The 27,190-nt window shown below is 34.8% G+C and overlaps 2 protein-coding genes across 4 annotated transcripts; one reads left to right on the forward strand and one right to left on the reverse strand.

Annotated features, from left to right (window-relative positions):
• Window positions 1–8,539: 8,539 nt before the first annotated feature.
• Window positions 8,540–17,199, forward strand: LOC126820962 (centriolar and ciliogenesis-associated protein HYLS1). 3 transcript variants are annotated; one of them, XM_050549189.2, is made up of 8 exons: window positions 8,540–8,670; window positions 9,929–10,054; window positions 10,871–10,963; window positions 11,901–12,135; window positions 12,554–12,609; window positions 14,535–14,641; window positions 15,183–15,404; window positions 16,649–17,198. In XM_050549189.2, the coding sequence occupies exons 2-8, from the start codon at window positions 9,940–9,942 to the stop codon at window positions 16,781–16,783; spliced, it is 963 nt and encodes a 320-aa protein (XP_050405146.1). In that variant the 5' UTR covers window positions 8,540–8,670; window positions 9,929–9,939; the 3' UTR covers window positions 16,784–17,198. The 3 variants fall into 3 exon arrangements, with proteins under 3 accessions (XP_050405146.1, XP_050405145.1, XP_050405147.1); XM_050549188.2 differs by having other exon boundaries at window positions 8,548–8,670; window positions 9,936–10,054; window positions 16,649–17,199; XM_050549190.2 differs by having other exon boundaries at window positions 8,574–8,657; window positions 16,649–17,199.
• A 1,908-nt stretch (window positions 17,200–19,107) lies between these two features.
• On the reverse strand, window positions 19,108–27,095 carry LOC126820964 (39S ribosomal protein L4, mitochondrial). Its single transcript, XM_050549192.2, has 10 exons — window positions 26,894–27,095; window positions 25,426–25,495; window positions 24,512–24,686; window positions 24,074–24,125; window positions 21,957–22,074; window positions 21,459–21,565; window positions 20,623–20,673; window positions 20,262–20,320; window positions 19,704–19,777; window positions 19,108–19,404 (listed from the first exon to the last, which is right to left on the reverse strand). The coding sequence occupies exons 1-10, from the start codon at window positions 26,984–26,986 to the stop codon at window positions 19,271–19,273; spliced, it is 933 nt and encodes a 310-aa protein (XP_050405149.2). The 5' UTR covers window positions 26,987–27,095; the 3' UTR covers window positions 19,108–19,270.
• Window positions 27,096–27,190: the final 95 nt, after the last annotated feature.

The following is a 27,190-nucleotide window of genomic DNA, read 5'->3' on the forward strand; positions in this document are numbered from 1 at the left end:
ACGAATAACAATGCTAGATGTACAATTTAGAAAATAGACGTTTTCGCTCATTTGGAAGAAAATGTTTAGTTTTTGCCATCGATCTCTGAAAAAAGGCTATTTAAAGTGTATAAATCGATACTCTTTGACACCTAGAAATGGACAAAAAATACGTCGCAACGCATATAATGTATTATTCATGTATATAGAATGTTTTCATTCAATCCTTTCTTTTTTACTGTAATTTCTTATACGCGTAGAGTCCTTATTGAATGACAGACTTTGGCGCCAGGTTATGCCAGTCTACGCTGGTAGTAATCTCCTGTGGGGTATATTTAGCCTCGTTCATCGAGTTATTTCATTACAAATGGCGCTCAATAGCATACTTAACTGGCACGCGATTCGTAGTCCAAATTTTAAAATGTTCACTTTGTCTTAAATATTGGATATCAGAAGCCTATTTTTTCACGCTAAGATAACAGCATCATTGTTGATTTAAATTGACGAAAAGTCGTGTTTGCAATGTCAAAGACTGTGGATGATATTGAGTTAGTGACTTGCCTCCTTTAACAGACACACGATGAATAAAGCCTAGGCAATGAATGATATAAGAATAATAGCCTCTTGTGTGATTATAACTACCAAGGACGTGTATTTGTCATACCTTTTAGGGGGGGGGGGGGAGGGGACGGACGAACCCTGGAATCTGGAACATTTAATTACCAAACCAAAATAATAATTACAAACAGTTTACTGTACCAGTGTTATTTCGATGAAAGGCTGTAACTAGGGGTAATATGATGACAATATGGAAAAATTTACTACCTACTTCAAAGCTGCATAAATATTAATTGTTCATGAAGTTAGGTGAATCGTCCAAAGACGTTTGTTCTACGATCCGGGGGTTGTTTCACGAAATTTTAACTAAGATAAAATCAAAATTTTAGTAATTTGATTGGATAATATTAGATTGATTTTAGTGCATAGCCAATCAAAATTCAAGTATCTACTAAATTTGGATTTTATCTTTAGTTAAGATTTCGAGAAACAGAGCCCAGGACTGTTCTCTTTGAATATCTTGGCGACATGCAGGAGGTCATTATGCACCGCACACGCCATCAGGACGTGTCTCTGTCGGTTATGCGTCATGGGGTTGCGTAGTCAAGTTTTGATACGGCGCAGAGTGCTGAAAGATCGCTCGAGTAAGCAGGGACTAGCAGTGTTCTGCAGTGTGAAGGGACAGAAGGGAACGTCCGCCTCACTTCAGGTGACATAATGAGGAACGCTTCGTGCACAAGTGAAATAGATTTGGCCGAAAACTGGCGCTTGAAGAATGACAATTCTTGTTCCAAGTCTCGATTCAGTTCCAGATACGTAGAAACAAGCTCACCATCATGTGGATATAAACCTGAAAATCTGTCCTGGCGGTCAAAATCATGGGGGGGGGGGCAGAGACCTATCCCCCCCTCCGTTACACCCCTAATTCCACTGGCTACTACAACAAGAGATGAAATGAAATGAAATGAAATGAAATGGAGTTTAACGTCCTACTGTTCTGCTCCGAACTGGGCTAATGAGGACGGGCATACGCCATACAGTGTGCTATGAGGGAAATTTTGCCCGGACAGCAGCACTACGACCTGCTCTTATATCGAATTCCAACTGTCAAGGGATCTTTTACGTGCACGCCAATGTGTACACGGGATCTCGTTTTTTTGTTCCATCCGAACGACTAGACAGGCCCTTGACAGCCTTGTGGTCGGGTGTTCGATCCCTGCAATGGCCGAGAAAGTTCATTCCCCTTGGCAGTGATGCAGGACAGAGGGCCTGACAAGGCCAGCTGTCTAGTCGTTCGGATCTTTCACGTGCACGCCAACGTGTAAACGGGACCTCAGTGTTTTGTCCTATCCGAACGACTAGACAGCTGTCCTTGTCAGGCCCACTGCCAAGGGAAATGAACTTTCTCGGCCAATGCAGGGATCGAACACCCGACCTCCAGGCTGTCAAGGGCCTGTCTAGTCGTTCGGATGGAACAAAAAAACGAGATCCCGTGTACACATTGGCGTGCACGTAAAATTACCCACTTAGCCACCGTGATTCCCTACTACAACAAGAAGAATAAGAATAATAAAAATAATAATTTTGCCGATTTGATAGTGAGCCTAAAATCCAAACCGATTGGGTTAAACAATATGATTTGGCATTGTTCATTAATGAATGTACCGACTGTGATAGGTCGACTCCATCTAGATCTACCTATCAGAACCTGCGATACAGAAAATTCGCTTTGCTGAGACATATTTAGATGTTCATGAAGTGACCAACCGAATACGGAGATCGGAAATAGTTTTTAACTATAGATTATTTGATAACTTAACTTATACTGACTACAAGCAATCCACACACGGAGCACATGAACAGTCAGTATAAATACATATTCTATGAGAACTTATGGGGCTAAAGGTTACAGTCTTTTGAACTTACACCCCACTGTATAATAAAGATATCACCGATGTCATATCAAAGGCAAGTACAGAGATTTTGTAATGAAATTTGGAGCAAAAAATGTGTAAAAATATAGAATGATTTAGAATCGGAATTCTACGTGATGTGGCTCATCCGTATTTCTATCGGAATGTTTTTAGGTTTTGGGAAATTTATTATGGTTACCCAGATTATGAAAACCCGTGTATATATTTCATTCCAACAAAAACTGTACTTGTACTTCTTATGTCTTTAGAAGAAAAGAAACTTAACAACATCGAGTTTGTTTAAGAGAAACACTGACAGCCGATAATTTGACCTCCAAGTTCATAATAAGCATTACGACGACTGGGCTACGGGAGTGATACCTTTATATGGTGCCAGTAGACGTCCATCTTCATTGCGATCTATTATTAGGTATAATACAGCATTTACAAAAGAAAGAGAACAACATCAAGTTGGATGAAGAAGAACTATGGAAGTTCGTTATATCTATACTCTATAAAAAAAAGTAGGGGATATTGATATGCAAATACCTATGCAGGTTGTGATATGATAAATAGTCATGGACACTTGACATGCTTTGAGAGTATGATCACAGATGGAGAACTTATTGCCCCAACAGAACCACTGAGCTGCATGTACGACACGCAATAGCGCCATACACGTGGGAGGGGTTCATTGTCAAATTTGACACTTCAAGGAAGGGTTGATGAAAACTGCCGCGTGCTGGTTTATCCTATCGGTTCTTGCCTAAGATTTACTGTTTGGCGTATATTTACTTTAGTGGGTTACGTTTAATTTGATCGGGAGACGTGTTCGTCGACGTCAACGTCTACCGACAACACTGCAAGAATTGGCCGTGGCACTGCAAGAGGGGTGGGTCAGATTGCCCCAAATCGTGATTGGACGGTTGATTAGAAGTATGCCAGGACGAATTGCTGAATGTCTGAGGATTTCACTTTTGACGGTGTATCTCTTTGCGAGTGAAATGGGGCCGTCAGATTAGCCGCCCATATGAACTGTTTATGTTCATGTGTAGGCAATTGGTCTGTTATGCACTGGTTACCTCTAATAAAAACAGCAGTGCATTTCCGCATTTTTGTATTGTTTCTGAATATCCCCTACTTTTTTTTGAAGAGTATATTACGGCGACTAGCCTACGATGGTGATAGTGTTCGCGGTGCCAGTAGACTTTCATCATCATTGTAGTCTATTAAATTTCGAGGACGAAAATTTGATCCAGTAAGTCTTATTAAAACCAAGGAGTGCTCTTAATTATATATAAATCTATATCACATGTGTGGATATTTCTTGATTATAATAACATTCATATTATTAAAGATTGCGTCCTCCCTTTAAAGAAATCACACAATGATAAAAAGGGCCAAAAATGATTTTAATTGTTTGCTTAGGGACAAATATATCCATAAACCAAAATAACCGTCAATATAGATGTCATTCGACTTTCTTATCTGCTAATCACTTTAAAAATGAACTAATAAATAACTTGAATATACGTACGCCTTCTCATAGTTTCGTTACTGTACACAATCAGCATTTGAATCACAAACTCGCATCCTGTGGTTTCTTACATAGAGAGGGAGAAGATATTGATTTTTGTTTGAAGATTCGGAGATTTGATTAAATAATAAGATGAAGAAGCTGCTAAAAGTAATGAGCATCCTCCTCATTTTTATATTGTCACAAAATATTTTAGTGGAAGGCAAAAGCTTTTTTGACTGTAGAGAAGTATGTGAGATGGACTACGAAATATCGGAAATGCTATACATGAAATGTTCACATCTTTGTGGCGGTAAATATATGTTATGTTTTAATTCTTTATCTGTTAGGCTTCTATCTTGTATTTTAAAGATAAAATATATAGTTCCTGACGTGAGTTTAAATAAAGGTTTACACAAGTTTGGTATGAGGTTTGATTATTTTTGATAGGCAAATTACTTACATGTTGCCCAAGTCTATAACGTAGATTGGTTTTAAGTTTTAATTAGACTAAATAAAGATTTAGGACCCAATGATCAGTTTATTTATAAATAAAGTCAGTTATTTCAAAATGACTTAATCACGCCAAGTAGGGAGGCTCGATTGCACTTACCAGGGTATACAAATCAATTTTTGAAGCGCAGGTGAACCCACTCAAAAGTTCTTTGTAAAGTATTTTTTAACATGCTGAGGCCTGTTTCACGAAATTTTAACTAAGACAATATCCAAATTTTACTAATTTGATTAGATAATATTAGATTGATTTTAGTGCTTAGCCAATCAAAATTGAATTATCTACTAAAATTTGGATTTTATCTTTAGTTACGATTTCGAGAAACAGGGCCCTGTTGTCATTACGGAAATTATTATTTATGAAACCAGTGGTGAGATTCAAACATTTAAGGGCATGTCCTCTCACTAACTAATGTTAGGTTTGTTCAATATATAGGCACAAAAGTTTTTACTTGCTCCCCAATTCACCAATATATTTTAATTTTAGTTCACTTATATATCCACTGTATAATTGATTATTGTGCGTAGATCACTGTTTATATTTTTTTCTGTATTTTTTCTGATTTCATGCATTTCTCGGTTTCCTGGGGTAAAATAAATAAGAATATTTTTACTCAATTCCGAGGTGCGTTAATTGCATGCTGTTAACCACTGTCGGTGTCAGGCATTGCTCTGATTTTAGCATTCTGCCTAGACTGATTGAATCTTTGTAGCATCTATCAAAAGTAATAGAACAAGGTGGTGTTTTGTGGAGGAAATGTGAATCTTTATATTTGTTCATTCATTCATTTAAAATATATTAATAAATTCATAAAGTTGCTGTGGAGGGGGGGGGGGGGCGTTATCTATGACTGATCGTACGAGCGTACAATGGGCCTACAGACTTTTCTCTTTACTATTTCAGGTTATAAAAAAATTCAACATGACCATCAACCAATTGAAACAACTGCAAAACCGGACACAACAACGCCTGTTTGTGATTTCTTATGTTCAGTACAACTCGGTGGCCATGCCTGTGATTGTAGTAAACCAGGACTACCCGGATAACAGTGATATTTTAGAAATGTTATCAAGAACTTTATTATAATATACTATATCCTTACTGTGCTTTCAGAACTTTCCGGACCTTTAAAATGGCATGTGCTGTATTATATTACGTGTTGTGTGTAAAATATAAATTGTTTTCAAACTGTTAAAAATTTAAGATGCATTATGTAAGAGCGTAATCGGCCTATTACAAGTTTTTTTTCTGGCTTCAAATTTTATATAAAACATTATTTAGACATTTACTAATATGTCACAAGCCCGCAGTCAACTCTCTAGAGCATCGGATGGCAGAGAGTTAAATGGATTAGAGCGATAAAATGGATAATCGAGACTTGGTCTTGTTTGTCCAATACCGTTGCTACGATTATAAACAAGCTACGCAACATCTTCCAAAACTCGTAACTTCGCTCGAAATAAAGTAATTTTTGAATGAAATTTAAATATATTCATTTATATTCCTATTTTGAACTATTATAGCAAGAACGGTCAGCTCTTTATCTAAATTTTACATAATGCATCTTTAATACCGATAAATCAATGATAACCGCGATATAAAACATCATAACTAAATGATGTATTTATTTACGTAATCGTATAGAATAAATATATTTCAGGAAGCTTCAGGGTCAAATATCGGAAAATTTTCCAATATTATTATTAGCTCATATACGGTGTTTTCTTAAAATAACATTCCTGTGAATATACAAGTATTTACAATGCTGGTATAATATAGAAAACAAGTTCAACTATATCTTTATAACGACTTCCTTCCTGAAAAAAACATTTGAATAATTCAAGGGAAAATGATGATCTATAGTGATGAGTAATATAAATATATTATTGATTAAAATTTTGTATTAATACTTCTATGGTTGTCATGGGAATATATCTTTAATCTATAAAATATAAAAATTTGTTGTTAATTTTCTGATTTATTTTTATTTATTGTGCAAAAGCAACGATTTTCGGTTTAAAATCGTTGATCATTTTATGATATTGATCACGATATTTGTGTCGGAACTATCAGTAAACCTCCTATACACCAATTAAAAAAACAAATAGTAATACAGTGTAATATAACTTTGATCAAACTAAAATTCAGACACAAGCTTTGGAGATTAATTTGTAATATTGAATTTTTAAAGATTAAAGTTAAATTCAGTAGCCTTCGTAGAAGGCGAGGGACGTGATAAAGTATGCCCCATTTTGAATACTGCAATTTCTGTTCCCACTGCCACTCGCAATAATGCCCCCAACAGACAACATTATATGTATACTATAAACGCCGTATGTCCGTCTTCATTTGCCCGGTCGGTATAGAAACCGAGGCGTTATACCCCATTTCATTTCATTTTTGTCTCCATAGGAACACAGAAGAATAGAAACTACTCCATGTTAGCACAACCCCATAACTGTTTCCTCTTCTTTCTATTCTCATTTGGCTGGCGATAATTTCAATATCAGCCTGTTTTTCGGGAATTAAAATCTGTTCCATTCTGAAGTTTTCCTGTAAGGGGGGGGGGGGGTATGGCTACTGTATAGCGCTTACGATCTTCATGAAGGAAAATGAATGCCGTTTAACGCATAGATATCTATGGTTTAACGTCCTATTTTTCTGATACAGACGGGATAATGAAGGCGGCTTGCCACGTCTGGGCCAACTTTTGAGGTGTGAATTTTCATCCGATATTATTTCGATAGGGTTCTTCATTGTGACTAGCGAAACTGGTGTTCTCAAATCTCTGATCTCTAGAGAATTTACATAAAATACGAAAGGCGTTTACAAGAACAATAAACCGGTGAAAAAAAAAATCTTTAAGTGACTTCAAATTTCGATGTGGTTTTGAATAATCCCAGCCAATTCGAAGAATAAGACAAGGCGTCGGTGACCAGGGCAATAAATCTGTTAAACATGACGCGTAACTACTAATTTTGATATATCATCTTTGAACCCCGAACAATCCTAGACAGTTAGAAAAATAAAGAATGTACCAGGTATCGGTATCAAATACTAGTAGTCAAGGACAATAGGTTTCGAATCCCCGGTTGTACGAGCCAGCGTTTTACCCATAGATCCACCGCGGCTCTCAAAGTTAGTGCCAGTATATAAAAGCACATTGTACGTTTATGTAAACGACCAGCCGAGTCGAGCCGTACGTGAGTTTAACAAATTTTAATTTTCGAAATGATCAGTCCACGCCTCGAGCCGTTTTTGAATCGTACCTAAAATCACTCAAACCCGAAAATAAAACACTGTTCTGACAGTCCACATTATAGGTTAGAAGCGGCTTCCCGTTCCTCTAAAAAAAGATGAAGACAACCACACTGACCAAAAAATTTTCAAGCTTTTTGAAGATCAATACAAATATAGCCTATAGGACATGCTGATTTTATTTTTTTTATCTTTTTTTTTATTTAAAATCCTCCAAACCCAAAAAACACCACTGTCCCCACAGCTAAGAATAGTTTTTTGGAAGTGTAATATTACATGATTAGTTATTACCCTATACAAGGACGGATATAAATAGAAATCGGGATAAATTGATGAGGACAAATTGAAGTTTAACACGTCACTACAGACTACCAGCACAGTAGTAGTACCACAAAGTAAAAATCTGTGGTACTACGGCCACGGGAGTGTTAAACCCGAGAGGCGTCCCTATTTTTTGTGGTAAAGACATCGCATTGCACACGTTTCTGTGTTTGCTTTATTAATTATCAAACCAAACTTTCAGGCAACTTTATAATAACCAGTTTGGATATTGATAAACAAAGCAAAGGCGGCGAGCAAGATACGCTTTTTTATGACATAAAGTTTGACGTAAAAATGAAAATCCAATAATCTGTGCGTAGACTCGATGGTCAAGACTAAAATGATTGTGTGCATGCATTCGGATTACACAAGAACGTATCAGTGATTTCCCTATTCAAAATTTATATTTCAGAACAAGAGAGCATAATTTACGCATGCGTGCTAGTCAGTTTTAAGCGAATCACACGCCTTACGCATGCTCCAGGATCAGACTAGGTCGATTCGAACACATCCCTTGACGATTGACCAAAATGGTGGACTATTCAACAGTTTGTAAATCAAAACAGAAATTTAAAATCATTTGCTAGCGAATTCAGAAGTACGACTCACAGGTGACGCTGAAATTCATATTAGCACGTACTGACGTAGATTCTAGGTCTTGAAATAATAAGATTTTAATAAGTAGGCCTAGCCTGATTCTTGAATTCAATGACTTGTTTTTTTCAGATATGGTCGTTACTATAAACTTGCTCAGACTTGCTAAAAATTTTAAGATCCAGGTTAGGTATAACATTAGATACCTACAATAACAGTATTTACAGATAATAATACAACTGCCCTAACTAGGTGGATCACAAATCGGAATTAACTTGTGGTCTGTTGATTTTGTAATTTCATGTGATGATCATATTCATATCATAATCATTGACATAAAAAGCTGTCACTGTCATTATTAATGTATGATACAATAGTAAGTAAAGTTGAATATTCCTGATAGCTTAGTCAGTCAGGAACATTCGGAATTACAATCGAGTGATCAGTGAAACATAAATATTGCTGCCAGTCACGAAACTTGTTAATTGTGGTGTGAATCGTGACAAATTAAAGTAAGCTTTCCTAGTGGACTTTTTCAGATTTGGCATATCGCACAAAATTCTTGTGTTTACATATTTGACACTTTTCAAGGGATTGAAATAATTCACTTGTGAAACTTCAACTGTTTTCAAGTACAGTAGTCACCACTAGCTTCGATTGTCTATTAATAAATACTGGTAACATAGGTACATGCACATATAATATAAGTTATACTAGCTTAAGCTTCCCCATTAAACATGTAAAACATAAAACATGGTTAGCCTATTTCTAATCACTAAGCAAACCAAGTACGAACAATCCAAACCATTAGACAAAATTCGAAGTCCTAAAAAAACGGTATAGGCAAAATAGTGTAATAAGGCAAAATAGTGTAATCCGCATATGGACTGTTCACCGTGTACAAAATACATGACAAACAGTGGTAACAGGTGTCCGGAAGAGTAAGCTTACCCTGCCTGGCGCCACACCCGCCATAGCTGCATCAAAACTATTAGGCGAAATCTCGGTAAAATAGCGTGATTGGCCAATGGACTATCGGTATGCAAAATGCACGTAATGAACAGTGTTAACGATGTAGTAGACAGACATTATCAGGGAGATAGTATACGCCTGATTTGGTAGTGTACGAAAAGTTATCTACTCTGTAGTACTATCTCCAATCATATGGAATCAACACACATAAATTTTAGCATAGATATTTGAAGTTGATTTCTGAAGATAGCTTATGGGTATTACTGTGCACAAAACTATGTTATAAACAAGATTCTATTTTAGTTTTCAGAACAATGGAAGAGTTAAGCATTACAGACTTTGATTTTAGTGAAGACGAAATATTAGGTGAACTCAACAGACTTGGTTACCACAATGTACCTAAAGCAAAGTTGAAGGAATTTCAAAGAGGTTGGTTTCATGTTCTTAGGGCCCACTGGACCCTAAATATAAACAATGTAGGATATCTGCACAATAAAACACAGAATAAATTCATTGAGAATCTAAAGATTGGAAGAAGTTAAAAACATCTATATATTTAATCATTTTCAGTAACATGATATGGACTAGACTTGGCTTCCATGGGGGCCGTAGTAGCTGGTTTCCCAGAATATTCCAGCATGGTTTCTCCTGGTCAGTGGGTGCACGGTGGAGGGACTGGCAAGTACAGTGTCTAGTTAATAGGATGGGATAAAAAAAACTGAGCTCCTGTGTAATCATTTGCGTGCACATAAAAGAACCCATGACAATTTGAATTCGAACTAAGAGTAAGCTATAGTGTCACTGCCCTGGCATAATTTTCCCTCACAGCATGCCCGTCTTGGTTGGCCCAATTGGTGCAGAAAAGTAGGACGTTAAACTCCATTTCATTTTATTTCTTAGTTTCCTAGTTTCTGTACATAGTAAGTTTCATTTGGGTAGCATGGGCCAGGGGGTTTTCTAGGCCAATTATTATTTGTAAAACAGTGACTACTGTAACTTCAGAGTTTGAGGCGAGCAATAAAATAGTCATATATAGTGACATCAGTTGATAAATAAAACTAAAATTGCATGATATGTCGAAATTGTTCCTCTTTCTGTACAAGCTGGTGTATACGAGCCAGGTTATCATGTGGTCTATAATTTTAGAAAAAGCTACGGTTATTTAAAGCAGTTGATCACCACAAAAGATCCTTGTTCATAGATAACGAGTTCAATGTTAAACATACTTGTTCTTTTTTTTTTCAGATTTAAAATTGTTAATACACAATGATAAAAGTAATTCTATAAATACTAGTCTATCATCTGATTATCATGATAAAACTACAGATGATGAATTTAGTAAGTAATTCTATATTTTTAATGTGTTTTTATAGATATAACTATATAGTTTCTTTATTTTTGAATTTGAATGTGTCTTTATCTAATTATCATGAAAAAATTACAGATTTTGAAATAAACTGTAATAACAGATGATAATCAAATTGTAATAATTACAGATGATGAAATAAACAAATAGTAATGATTATATGTGATGAATTAAAATTCCAAATAATCAAATGTAATGATTACACTTCGAAATTATCAATTTAATTGTAATGCTTACAGATGACTAATTAAAATTCAAAATAATCAAATTGTAATGTTAAAACTACAGAAACCCCTCACCATTCATGATGGCCTTCAACAGTGTTATTTGATGAAATAAGTTCTTTGATGAATTGAACTATTCTGGGGGTTTTATTTTCTTCAGTATAATAGTATGGTGTGTTTATGATCAAGCATTTCTTGTTTTTATTCTATAACTACATGCAAATACAAGGAAATATTGAATACAGCCATTGAATAACCTATGGTTGTATTCAATGGGTTGGACATGTACTACTTTTGTCCAGAATGACGTCATTTTCAGAATTACGTCAAACTGTAATGACGTCGGCACTAGCCACTAGGCAACCACAATTTTTTTTAAAAAGAAAGATAAAAGGGTGGAACCTATGATGAAGTTTAATGTTATTGGTGATGATTTTTTTTTATTGATAATCTGGATAGTACAGTGTATTTTGAGATTTGCATGTAACTATAGAATAAAAACAAAATTTGATGACCATGTATACTCAAGGGAGTATATCCCTGCGGCAGGGATACACTCGAGTGAACCATTGAATAACCCGAGCGGTATTCAGTAGTCATGGCGTTCTATCTATTTATCCTCTTATACATCATTTTGTAAACACATTTTTCACATATTGTTACCTTTATTATTATTAATTTGTAGGTCCACCTCTCAAGATAGATATAAGTAATACCAATGCAAATGCTGGAAGTCGTGACAAGACAGTGAAAATCAGCAGAGATCTCGAAAAAGAGCACAATTCTGGATATGAAAGGCCGGCTTTTGTTACAGGTCAACCATCCAGAGGTCACAGTTTATATAGTAAACCACATATACGAGATGATGTATCTGAAACTGATTCAGAATGTAGACGTATGGTCAAACGCAAAACAGTCAGGTAATATCAATTACAGTACAATCCAAGTGTATTGAGCAAAAATCTCTGACTGTGGCATTTTCTAGCCAGGATTTGTTGAGTCACTGATTGTGATATTTGCAAGAATATTTTAGGCTATTCTGAGCACCAAGTCTAGAAGACAGAAATGATATAACAGGATCCTTATTGACCAAAATAAAGATAAACATTTTGAAATACATCGAGAAATATAACTACAATAATGATAATGAGAATTTTGGCTTCAACTGTACTTGTTTAACCGTTCAAAGAACAAAATGTTTCATGACAATTGATTGAACTACACTCAGCCTTTACTAGTCTTGATGTTTTTCAAGCTATGAACAATTCTATCTTCCTTGAAAATGACATGAGTGTTACTTTTGTAAATTAGAATCTTTTATTTATTTTTTTGTTACAGAAAGAATGAGAAAGGAACCAGATATATTGATGAATCTATGACAGAGAGTGATGCAGGTTGGTTTAATTGTTGTTTTCTTTCTAGTGCATATCATTAGTGCTGTTAATTTAACGGCGCACACTATGCATTACTGGTGACTTGGTTATAGAGGTCTACCAATATTTCAGAAACTAAACACAGCTTAGGCAACACAAATAAAATAACTTGTTTCTCGGGCACCGCCCGCACGCAAAATTGGTTGCGCGTGCAGTCTATTTATTAGTCTTGATGAAAAAAAATAAATATGTAACGCCCGCCCGCACATCGACAAGCACGTCGTAAAAAAAATATCCCGCATGTACCTACATCCGCCATACATGTATATCTATTCAAATGTATTAAAACTGATTCAGATGAACATGCTGTCTTTTTTATCCGAACAATGGCGAAGTTTGGCAGATTTGCCTTTTTTATTGATATCGAAAGAACCTCCATTTTGTATCACGTGATATTAATTACCTCCCCTGATAAACTAGAATTTGATTCGTGTTAAAAGTCATTGGCGACAATATTTCAATCATTCGATCGTAATCGGCTCATTATTGCCGGCTTCAGTCGGTCCTTGTTTGGAAAATCCTATTGATAAAATAATGAACCGTAGAACAGGTTAATTAATTATAGCTAAGAATACGATACGATGACGATAGTCGTCATAATGCATACCTTAGAATCTGGGTCATTATTAGCACATTTACGGTAGTTTCGATAATCCGGAAAATAATAATTGGATTACCGATTTGATGGTTTTACTGACCAGTTGTTAGTTAGATTTAAATAGTCATTCAATATAAATACCGGATAGAACACCGAATATCCTGAGAAACACACCGAATATCCCAAGAAACAGTATTTCCGGCAATCTCCAATACCGATGACACGGTGTGACATGCATTGGTTGGAATTCGGTAAATAATTATAAATAAACCGGCGATACTAGATTTAGTTTTAAATACTGTTTACCATGATTATTATTTTTGATACACCTGGTGAAAGAGGCTTAGTTTTTAAAAATATTGTTGTCTTTATGGAGGGCTATTACATAGTCGTATGGAATTTTATTTTAAACCAATTTCAATTATGTGAATTAAATATGGAAAATTATTTTCCTTTCAGTCAGTGTTCAGTCTCAGTGTTTTAGTAGACTTGATTTTGGGTTTATGTTTTAAGTATGTACAATAAAGTTGAATATAACGGAAAGCAAAAACGTAAACAAGTAATGACTTTCTCATTTAAAAAAAAAAAAAAAGAAAGACCGCCCTCCCGCCCCAACAATTTTCAGCAATAGCCAAATTTTATTTTGCACCATCAATGAGTAAAAAAAAAAAAGAAACCGCCCTCCCTCCCTACAGTTTCAGCTGTCAGTTGCCCGAGAAACAAGACATTTATTTTGTGTGGCCTTAGTATGCTATTTATATAAAATTAATAGTAAATATTTGGGTGATTATAGAAAGAGTGATAGCCCTTATCTAGAAATATCTTTGCTCAAATGGACACTACATTGGTTTATTTTCCATCATTTTTGGTCTAGTAGAGGGTCTGCTAAAAAGAAATTTTACTTAACAAGCCCCACATACCAGCCAAATCTGACTTACATCATCATGAAATTAGCAAATCAGACACAATTCTATTTCAATCATTCTAAAGTGCATTAAAAAATATTTTGGTGAGGGTCATATTTTTCCAAATTGAATCACTCAGTTTTAGGTTCTAACATAATATGTATGAAATATTAAATCACAAATAAGTGTTATTATTTGATGGCAACAGAGCACAAATTTTAAACACATTTTTCTCAATACATAAATGTCAGATTCGTTGGTTAGCGAGAAACATGACAATTCGTATAAGAAAGCCAGAGTAGAATTTTAGAACAATCAAGAAAGAACACAAGAGGATAGCATTGTTTGAATCCTAGTAATTAAAGATAAGTTATAATTTTCAGGAAGTGTTATTGATGCACATGAAAGATTAGAGCGAATGAGATTAAGAGATTTTGATCGTGCATCAACAGGTAGAAGATCAAGATTATCACATAGTGATGATGAAGAGGTAGTCTGTATTAAAAGTTCTAATTAATTATCATTTGTGGGATTTTGATAGTTAACGACCTAAAAGTAATATCACTCCAAAAATGGTCCAGTTCCTTTTATAATGAGTTGAAAATATGTCAACATTCAGCATCCTCTGTGGACGATAAAACAGGAAGGGTCAAAGCAAGCAACCTAAAATCTTTGATGACCCTATTTTTAATCCAGATGTACTCAAACTGGGAGATTATCTACTTTCGATATTTTGATTGATTTCTTAATTGGAGCCACTGGCTCGCTAGCCTGGAGGTCGCCGGTTTGATCTGTGTGTACACATTGGCATGCACATTAAAGATCCCTTGGCAGTTGTAATTTGATATAAGGGTAGGCCATTGCACTGCTGTCCTAGCAAATTTCCCTCATAGCACACTGTATGGCGTATGTCCGACTTCATTAGCCCAGTCAGAGTAGGACATTAAACCCCACTCCATTTCATATTTTCTTAATTAAGAAAAAAAATCTTTAAGGCATTACATTAATGATATTATTATTAAATATTGTAGCCACCATATCGATTAGCTGATGACGACCCTCGTCCTGCATCTGTCATCCTACGTCGTTCAGAACATCCTCATACCAAAAACCTTCGCAAATCAGATCCTGTTGCAAAATATCAACAGTTTAAACAAGTGTGGCAGTCTTTCCGAGCTCCAGGAGAACGAGATCATAAAAATTTACGCTGGAATATAAGAGAACGGATGTTAGCCCAGGAGGTACCAGATAAGGTAATCCATCTTATTGACAATTTGTGTTTAGTTATCATAATGCAAAATATGGTACATTTTGGGTTTGCCGCACTAGACCTTCAAAGTCTCACCAGAATAGTGACCCTTATAATTGATAAACTCCCATTGAATAGTGGTCGTAACTTGTGGTCATACCTGTCTGTACATCCAATGGTCCCCCTCCCACTATTACACAATGTTTCTGTTTAGTAATTTTCAATAACCCGAACAACTCAAGTTATCTGATTACCCGTACTTGTTAATGCCAGGAAGAACTCAATCAGATTAAAATACAGATCTATACAATGTGGTGGCGCTGGCTGTTAAACTGTGAAGAATGATCATTTCTTATCGCAGTCAATTGATTCTTGGCTGATTTGAATAATACAATTTTTGTTTATTATTTGTTAGCAAAAATAACAAAGCTAGCTGACACGAAAGTATCTTTCTAAATGACTGGAGATTGCATTTACACAACATTTATAACAAGAAAAAATGTAGTTTAATAGCCCACAATGTATTGATGTACTGGTGTAGCTACATCAGAAGAGACGTTGATGAAGGAATTGTTGACTGTTAGATCGATTCATTTTTCATGACTGCACCAAATTTGAGTTTTCAAGCCTTTTCACAAGTTGCCTTGTGCTAACTTTTACATTTGAAAAATATTTACCTGATATAGGTTCTGATTGAAATGCAAAGTTGCCCTTATATTGGCCTTTTGTGTAGACTTCTGAAAGTAGTGTACAATCAACCAAATTGCGTATTGCGTGCCAAAAATGCAAACTTTTCTTGGGGGTGGGGGCATGCCCCCAAACACCCTAGGTTATTTCACATCTTCGCCACTCAATTTGAGCGTCTGTTGTGCTCTTTAGCAACTGTGGCGCTATTATCAAACTTTTGGCTCTCAGAAAGTACCCGTCTGCTCTAATACTTTACCCACCTACAGTAATGTTTAATGAAACCCCCGTGTTAGTGTCTTGTAAATGTTCTCATTATCTAAAATAAAAATTTGACAGCCTTTGTTGGCCGGTCTGATGCCTTAATTAAATACTGTTACAATCGTATGTTTTTTTTCCTGACAACTTATCTCTTGGAAATATTTTTTCCGTTTAGTTACTTCATATTTTGGTTTTGGAAAGATTCTGATTTATTTTGATTCTTTTTTTTTTTTTTAAATTACAACTACAGAATTTTCCAATGTTACGTTATACTCTTATTGTTAATTTTTGTGGGTTTTACAGAAAAGTCACAGAGTATTTGTCCAGAATAAATATGTTGTACCAACAGAAAAACAGCGGAAAACTCTACGATGGCAAGTTAGGATGGATATGGCTCAAGGTGTGAAACCAACTAGTGGATTTTTTCATGAATACTGATAACAAATTTCATCTCATTGTGTGTCAACAGGAATAACATTAAGTGCAACCAATTGTTGAAAGGCTTCAAATATGGATACTAATTATTATAAAATATAATAGGATAGTTTTCTGTGAGTAAGCTAGTCACTGGTAACATTTATATACAGCGTAAGTAAATATATTGAGTTGTGTGAAATTTGATAAGAAAGTTCATATGTCTTTTCATATAGTCAATCAATATTAAGCCTGTATGGTCTTTGGACATTTGTGATATGTGATAATATGTTCATAAATAAACTTTGAAATTAACAGCTATTTTTCATTCATCATTGAACTGCATGACATTATGTACATATTAGAGATAGTATATAAATAAAGCATGTAGATTTATTGTGTACATTTTTAATTTATTGTATTATAATAAAAGCAAATTTTCTTTGTATATAACCAGGTCAATGTTCTCTTTTTATACACCCACATTGAAATGTAGTGGTATATTGTCTTCAACCCGATCTGTCCATCGTCTACAATTGCTCCTGAATGCTATAGAAGCCCAAGTTAATATCCGATTGACTTTAAATTTATACATAGTGTTCAAGTGCATGGGATGAAGAAGTCTATTGATTTTGAACAATTTCTGATAATTACTGCCAGAGATATGTCCCTTGATAAGGTGATCCATGCACTCTACAGAAATACAGTCCACCGCTGATAGTTCGAGACTACCACTGAAGCGTGCACATTCGCCGTGTCGAGACCAACTTTCTGACAGTATGATACCATAAATAGCCATGGCACTTGCAATTCTCTACAAATCTATCAACTATTACAGCCGTAAAAAAATTTATTGTTGACGATTTTGAATAGCAGTAAAATTAAGCTTCTTGGTTATTACAGCAGATTTAGAAATTACGTTCGTTTCATTTTTTAAATTGCTTTATCATTAACTGTACCGTTAAGAGCGGCATCTTTTGGTTTAGTACAAATAATATCTCTGAAACACTCGGGTTAGACAGGAACATGATACTAGCAGTAGTTTCATTTTACTTTTACAAGCTTCTTAAAACAATTGTTGAGCTAGCTAACGTGCTTATTTCTAAATTCAATTTCTTGTTCTAGCTTTCTGCTATGTTTCGTAAAAAAGTAGTCTTGATTATCTCGACCTGTCAATCAAACGTAGAATGGTCGATAGACTGGTTAAGCGAGACTAATTTCAAAACAAGGGCATGTAACCTATCTTTTACTCAAAAGTGTCTGGATGTTGTGGACGACACTTGGGACCAGTTTTCAGTCTATTATTTATAGATGATTAATGGTCATAGCTTATTAAGTACAACATGATCGTTTATTTAGTGACTATAATTGTGTGAAACTGATTTGAGGCTTGGCATATATATAAATATTGTGGCGTAATTGTCGAGATATTTGGAGATATTTATTTATGGTGGGTCACCCTACCCTTGAACACTTTTGAAGTGGGTGCTCTAGCTAGAAGCTAAAAATAATATCCAATTGACATTAAATTAATTTATACAGTATTGAGTGAGACGAAGAACCCTATTGATCAATGATACCCGATAATTACTGCCAGACTTACGACCCTTGATCACTTTGAAAAATCTTATGGATACTCGAGAAGCTAAAGTTAATATCTAATTGACTTTAAATTTATACAATGTTAAGATCATGGGACGAACAACCCTACGGATTTAAACATGAGTATGACCCTTGATCACTTTGAAAAATCTTCTGAACACTGAGGCTGAAGTTGATATCCGATTCACATGAAATTTTATACAGTGATCAAGGTCATGAGACAAAGAAGCCTGTGGATTTTCCACTATGATAAATAACTACTGCCAGAGTTATGGCCCTTGATCACATGTGGATGCTCTATACCAAAGTGTGGCATGGGACAGAATTATAACCCAAACAAATCTTAATCAGTTGTTATTACCAGTTTTTAGTGCCTTGTAAATGCTTTCATTACTGACAAAAGCAATAATATGGGACAAAACTTGTGGACTGCTTGGATGACTTTCCTGATGTGGGCGTACACTTCTTTGCCAGGCAACCTATCTTTATACATCCACATTGACTCAAAGTTATTGTGTCACTCGTTTTCTGCAGAGCTATTGTCATTGTGATGAAAACCTTCTGATTTGTGGATTTTTCTGCATCATGGGTTGTGATTGGTAGATTGATCCAGAGTCGATCAATTAAATTAGTGCTTGCTGAAAACACTCTATAAAGTGAATATTTTGATAACAGAATAAAATCACACGTATTCTAGAACTGCACATACATGTACTAACCCAAACAAAAGAATCACTGAAATTCAATTTAATAAAAAATGATTTTAATCAAATTTATGATGTACACAACCGATATCGCACAAATCTAATTACATGTGATACCGCATAAATCTTAATTACACATCTCCTCTTATGCAGGTGCTGAAAGCTATTTCTACACTCATTATGTCCATGTTTCAATTATATTATCTTACTGATGTAAACGAAACTTTGCTTGTCTCTCTGTTCTATGTAATTGATATAAAAGTTTTTCTTCTAATTTTTCTACAGCTGCTAATGTCAACACTAATGTTTCATGCTTTAACATACTGTACACATTTAAACCTGAAAACATACATAAAATATATTAAAAACACTGAATTATAATCAGAAACAAATTGCATTCCTTATTCCTATGTTATGTCATCTAGACCCAGTTTGAACATTTTACTTCAGTTAGAAGCAAAGTTAATGTTTCCTAAAGTGTTGACCTAAGCAGAAAAGACATTCACCTACTGATACACCAATAGTGTGACAGACAGATCAATGAACCCATTTTAATAGTCTCCTTCTTTCTTCAAAAGGTGTGGGACAATAATTTAAATATATATGTACTTATAATTACTGTAGGTATAATAACTCACCATATGTCGGCATAAGATTAAAACTAGGTAAATCTTGTACAGCTAAGGAAATATTTCGAGGCATAATATCAGTACTGAAAAATAAGTTGAAAGTCCATTTCAATTTCTTAAAACTTTATACAAAATAATAGCCAATGTAATAAAGATCTAAAGAATAACCCTCCTCTTTTCGTGTATATTTTAATCTAATCAGATTGTACTTTATATTTCAAGGCAGTTTTCCAAATTGACATTCAATATTTATTTATAGCAGAACAAGAACATGTACGAGAATGTGATGCTTTATCTAGCTTGTATGTAGTTTACAGTTAAACTTAATTTCAAATAAGACTAGTCCAGACCTATCATTTGTGTTTTTTCAATGAGCTTTAGTAAAGGATATAGTAACTGTAGGGCAACTACTAAGATTGACATTAAAAATATACAGAAATTGAACTGATTTTATAGCAATGCTACAAGTAACTATCAGAATATTTAATTGTGAAAAAATCCGACATGAACTAGAAAGACATGTCTGAAACAGTTAAACATTTAACAATAGTTTAAATCAATACATACTCATCTACAAATAATACAGAAAATCCCCAAAATCTTGTATCAATTAAATCTTCCATGTACTGAAAAAGAAGCCAACAGAAGTGAACTTTTTAAATGGATGGACAATACAATATACTTCCTCCCCCACCATTCTATATACATGTACATGTAACTCCTTGTAATAATGCAAACTTGGTGAAATACTCATATTTATGTTGAGATTTTAGATTTAGTATTTTCCATGCAAGGAATACATAACACGAACCTAGTGTAAACTCTAGTTGAACCTACAACCAAATATAATTTTTTAATGTAATAATGAAAATAAATCTGCTGTACCAGTAAGATACAAAATCTCAAATCTATTTCTATTTAACTTTACCTCTGGATCATCTGTAGGAATTTCTAGTGAATCTACAATATGGAGATTATTCTGAAAGGAAAAACAATGCAATGAGTAAAATCTTTTTTTTTGGTACAAGTATATATCATATAGTACATTTATAACCTTATATATAGACTGTAGGCTCAGTGTGGCAGGTGTCAATCAAATGGGCACAAAACCAGACTCAACTTTTCTATAGTAAAATTTTGCACTGAAAGTGAATGCACAGCCATTCCTTGTATCATGAAAACATGCTGAAAATGATCGAAAGTAATCCCCTTTTCAATAAAAATGTAAAGTTGCTAAATTCACCTTTGTTCTTTGTGACCCCAGAGGTCAAAAGTTCAAATTTTCCGTTTTTGCACTAGGAAGATTTAAAGCAATAAAATGTCAGCATCATAAAATATAAAAACTAAAGTGAAACCTGTTCTAATTAATAATAGGAACATTTAAAATTTATCTTCAGGTGGTCTTAGCACGGTACGTTTACTTTGGAACGTCAAAAAAGATCTTGCATAACAGAACCAAAACACTTCGAAACCTGTTTCAAAAATATGTAAAAACTGTCAAATCAAAATCTCTCTGATTTAGTTTAACAACTAAAACAATTGAACCAAACCGGAGTTTGTGTTTATAGAGCCTGTAAATTTGGCAAAACAAACCAAATGCCTAGCCTTCTTTGCCTTTTGTCATATTACAGTTGTTGCAGCCATTTAATATTCAGTTCTCTTTATTTTAAATAGTACCATATCAATCAAAGCGGGATGTGAACGTATATTGCTGTGGTACTGATGCTCTAGTTCAGTGTTATTGGAGGAAAAAAAATGGTTTACCTGAGCGAATTTTATTGATAAAGTAGAACACAATCCACCTACACGTAGATTATTCGATAACATATAAAAATAACTCTGTGGTCCTCTTGGTCCAAATGCTTTTCCACCTTAAATAAAGTAAGAAACAGTGCATTAACATTCGAGATAGATGTTTAAAAAACTGAGGTAAGACAACCACACTGACAACATTCTGAGTAATTTTTTAATATACAATTTAACTGTTAATAGCTCGGTTTCCCTAGTGGTCTGATTCCGTTCTACTCCACTATACCCTGGGTTAATCCATAGGGTTTCCACGATTTCAAATTATCTGCTCTGGCCTTGATTGTAGCTTGAGTCTACGAACCAATCAAAAAGCAGTTTACAAACCAGTCTTACTAATTAAACGACCTTCATTTTGCATTCGTTTTATAAGGGTAGATAACCCTATTCATGTCCATTTATTGAATGATTTATGTATGAAATGTATATAGTTCTAAGTACAGTTTTATATTTTACCTCCTTTCCATAATGGTGATCTTATACTACCATGTCTTGCTCTACCCATGCCTTTCTGAGGCCATGGCTTTCTACCACCACCCCTTTTTTCTGCACGGGTTTGAAGGGTTTCATAAGACTAAAAACAAAACATAATTAACATAGTTAAAGAATAGGGCAACTTTTTAGCATTAGCCCATTTACATCATTTATATATTTCAAGTCTTTTTACATAACTTTGACTGTGTTTTAAGGTTAATTTCTTGGAAATTCTAAATTTATGGCATGTAAATTGAGACAAGTAAGTTCTCCAGTTAGTCAATTTCAATGCCAGTCAATATGAATAAAAAGAGAGTTCTACTCCATGGCCACCAGACCTATTGTTACATACACATGGCAGTCGACAGATTAGTAATAATAACAACAAGCCAACAGTGAGGCTGATGTCCCCCGCCGAAATCCCCAAATAAATAGATGACACATATTAATTAATCGCACATCTATTTTTTTTCAAAAGTATCCAGCAATCAACTGATTATAAACTATACACTAAGTTTCATCACTCTCTATCAGATAGAATCAAAGTTATCTTGTTCCAAAGCATCGACCAAGGAAATTGCTTATCTCTTCTTAGCTTTAGCACGATATGTTAATCATTGAACTAAGTCAAGATGAACATCTACATCAAGTTTTAACATTCTACCTCAATTAGAAGAAGAGTTGTTATGTTCCAAAGTCTTAACCAATCAAAATGCTTATTGCTCCTTAGCCTAAGCTGAAAATTCTCATCATCGAACTTAGTCAGGGTATTACTGTAATGAAACTATACACCAAGTTTCATCAATCTCACTTAATTAGAACTAAAGTTATCGTGTCCCAAAGCATCAACCAATCAAATTGCTTATCTCTGCTTACCCTAAGCGGAAAATGCTCATCTTCGAACTCCATCAAGGCATTGACCTAATCAACACATACACCAAGTTTGAACATTCTAGCTCAATTAGGAAGAGAGTTATCGTGCCCCAAAGTATCAACCAATCAAATTGCTTATCTCTGCTTACCCTAAGCGGAAAATGCTCATCTTCGAACTCCATCAAGGCATTGACCTAATAAACACATACACCAAGTTTGAACATTCTAGCTCAATTAAAAGTTATCGTGTCCCAAAGCATCAACCAATCAAATTGCTTATCTCTGCTTACCCTAAGCGGAAAATGCTCATCTTCGAACTCCATCAAGGCATTGACCTAATCAACATATACACCAAGTTTGAACATTCTAGCCCAATTAGGAAGAGAGTTATCGTGTCCCAAAGCATCAACCAATCAAATTGCTTATCTCTGCTTACCCTAAGCGGAAAATGCTCATCTTCGAACTCCATCAAGGCATTGACCTAATAAACACATACACCAAGTTTGAACATTCTAGCTCAATTAGGAAGAGAGTTATTGTGTCCCAAAAAGTGTGACGGACAGACAGACGGACGGACAGACGGACAGACAGACGGACAGACAGACAGACGGACGAACCCATTTTAATAGTCCCCTGCTTTCTTCGAAAGGCGGGGGACAATAATAATGACTTTATTTAAGAAGGGTTGAAGATGAGGCTATAAAGACCTCCTGTACAGAATATATAAGGCATGTCACCAACTGATACAGACTGTGTCTTTATTTTAAAACAAAAATATTCACGAATATTTCTTCTTGCAATGATGTTTTCATTTAGATTATTTAGAATAAATAACTGAGAAAAAGTCTTTTTAATGCTTATAGGAAGTAGTCTCTATTTTGGAACCAATCTAGTATGTAAGGACGCTTGCAATGCATAAATCACAAATATTGTTATATTTAATCTTGTAGCATGATTTAAATCTTTCAAGCCAGAAATACAAAAAAAAATGTAAATGATGAAAAGTTATAGCTCTCTGAAGATGGCTAATTTACAACACTCATCAAGCGTTTAGACCTAAAGATGTAGAGGCTGGTGAGCAAACACTAGGAGCTATGAATTAAAGACTCTAGAAGATCACATGTTTCACTGGCTTTCACATGCGTGATTTGCATTAACAGTTATTTTTCAAGGTATTTATTGATGTGCAGAAAATATTGTAAGTACCATAAGAAATATTTACTTACTATTTTCTTATACAACCTTTGCCATTGAATATTTTGGTGAATTAAATCTATCCTAAAATGAAAATGAAATTTGTCAAAATATAGATAACCTATAATAATGTCATATATTTGATTAATGCTTTAGCAGATCTCAAATAAACATTTCTTGTTCCATTCGTTGTGTGCCACACCAATCTCAAGCTGACAAGACAGGCTTATTCAAAGCTCTGCTGACATTTACTCAAAATTGGGGCCTGTTCTAAGCCAATAAATGCTTATTCAATACTCTCTGCTGACATTTACTCAAAATTGGGGACTGTTCTATGATGCTGCTGTATTTCACAGCTCTAGAAACCACACTTTATAAATTCCTTGATCAACGTCTGCACAGGGTTCTGAAGTCTTTTTTTTTTGTAATTTTATCTGTCCCCCACAAAGAGAAAAAAAATATGTTCATACCTTGGGAAAGCTCCAAAGACATCTGGGTGAAGATCTATTAAGCCGATGTTATTTTCCTCAACAGTTTCAAGTGATTCTAGCCAAGCTTGTTTTGGTTGTGAATACTGACTCACAAAGTCTAATTTTCGTGATGTAATAATTGGTAATGATCTTTGTTTTGGTAAATGTTTTGATCCTGAAATACAAATAATTATTCGACTTCAGTGGGGTAGCAAGAACTTAAATGAGTACAAGAAAGTGTGGACAGAAAAATTGACGAGCGAAACGATAGTATACTATATGACCTCATTGAGAGCAGATGTATAAAAATACATCACTTGGGATCAGTAAAAGATAATAAAAATTTAACCACCCCCCGCCTCCAAAAACATGTCAATCAGTTTGTTGGGCATACTGACAATTTGAAATGTTCCCTCTTTGAAATAAAATGAAATGAAATGAATTTAACATCCTACCTTTCTGCACCAACCAAGCTAATGAAAACGGACATGCATCGTAGAGTGTGACATGTGTTGTTAGGGAGCTTTCTCAGCCAACACAGCCAAACCCTGGACCTTATGGTTAGTGAGCAAAAGCTTTACTCACTCACTGAGCAATCATGACTCCCTCTTTGATTTGGGTGAAAAATACAAATTTTTGACTAAAATTACTAAAAAAATATAATAAACCTAGTTTAAATTAATCTTTTGAAAAAATATTTAATTGTAAAGAGATTGTCCCATCACTAATCAAAAACTTTTTAAATTAGATGAATCCATTTCAAAATATATAAATATATACTTTATTTTGACCTAAATCAAACAAGTTTTTAGTTATGTTATAGGTTATTAGCCCAGTTCAGAGCAAAATAGTAGGACGTTAAACCTCATTTCATTTCATTCCATTTCTGTTATAGGTTTGTGTTTTTAACATACCATCAATATCTAAAGTATCCACACTACTTTGGGTAAATTCTTGGAAACATCTAGTTGTAGTTGATAAGCTCTGAAATATAAAATTTAATAACAATATATATTTACACACAAACATTCATGTGTTCACAATTATGCATAGTTATTTCCTTCAGTCTGATAAAAGTTTTAAAAAATCGTACAAAACCCCTTCGTGGTAGCTAGGGATATGCCTGTTAGTTTTGTTCTGAGAGAGAAATAGAGGTGGAGTTTAAAGTCCACCCGATACAAACTAGGTCATTCCGGGACTAACACATGGTTCAATTTTATTTCAATAATTCACTTGTGTGTAGGGGTCTTTAGCAGTGGGAGGAAACCAGAGGACGCGGGAAAACCCACGAGGTTGGACAGGCGACCCTATACCTTGTCCTGAAACTGAAAGCAACAAAAACATTATAGTTTTGTTATTTTGTTCATTTCATTAAATACAAACTTTATAAGTATTCTTCTTCATAATATTTAACACAGTATATACTACTATAAGCTTATGGGATGGTAGCTACTCCATTTCGGAGGGGGGGTCACGGTGGCTAAGTGGGTAAGCTGCTGGCTCGCTAGCACTAGGGACCGGGTATCATTCAGATGTGATGAAAAAAGGAAAGAAACTGAGCTTACCATCTATAATCTAATACACATATCCAGTTAATAGATTGCCATGCAGAAAGTGTTAAATACCATCAAGATTCATCAAAAACCGCCCAGTTTGTGCTACTGTTTAGTTTGACATCGGTTGTCTAGTTTATGAAACTAAATGGTCATAAACTGGATGACCAATATCAAAACTAAACTAAATGGTCATAAACTAGATGACTGATGTCAAAACTAAATGGTGTTTCTTAAACTAAACGGTAGCACAAACGGGTGGTATTTAATGAATCTTGGTGGTATTTAATACTTTCTGCATGGCAATCTATTAACTGAATATGTGTATTAGATTATAGATGGTAAGCTCAGTTTCTTTCCTTTTTTCATCAAATCTGAATGATACCCGGTCCCTAGTGTAGTCTGGAGGTCGGGTGTTCGATCCCTGCATTGGCCAAGAAAGTTCATCCAGATTTTCCAGCGTGGTTCCCCCTTGTCAGTGATGCAGGATGGAGGGCCTGACAAGAACAGCTGTCTAATTGCTCGGATGGGACGAAAAACCACGGATTGGACAAAAACCTGAGGTCCCGTGCACACATGAGAGTGCACATAAAAGATCCCTTGACAGTTGGAATTCGATATAAGAGTAGGCCGTAGTGTCGCTGTCCGGGCAAAATTTCCCGCATAGCACACTGTATGGTGTATGCCCGTCTTCATTAGCCCAGTTCGGAGCAGAACAGTAGGGCATTAAACCCCATTTCATTTCATTTCATAATTTCATTTCCATTTAGGAGGTTAAGGCCTTTTCCAAAATATACATTAATTACAATCATTTAATCAGCTGAATAACCTTGAAGTGGATTATACTAAAGTCGTATCCAAAGCTTCCTTTCGCAAAACTGTTTTTTGAAATAGACAGGGTACAAAATGCCCTTTTTAACATTTTACTGGTTATTCTATTTGGTTTGTGACATTTTAATCTGGGTAACTAATTCACGGAAATAATTTCCATCACTTCACATCCAAGCCTGTGCAATGCCTTTTTTCCTAGAGTTTACTAGAGTTATCTTTCCTTGATCGCATAAATTTCGTATTTTACATTTTCTGAAATGCATATGACCAGATTCATTTCAAAATTGATTCATTT

This window comes from Patella vulgata, chromosome 5 (genome assembly GCF_932274485.2).
Source record: "Patella vulgata chromosome 5, xgPatVulg1.2, whole genome shotgun sequence".
Classification (NCBI taxonomy): domain Eukaryota; kingdom Metazoa; phylum Mollusca; class Gastropoda; family Patellidae; genus Patella; species Patella vulgata.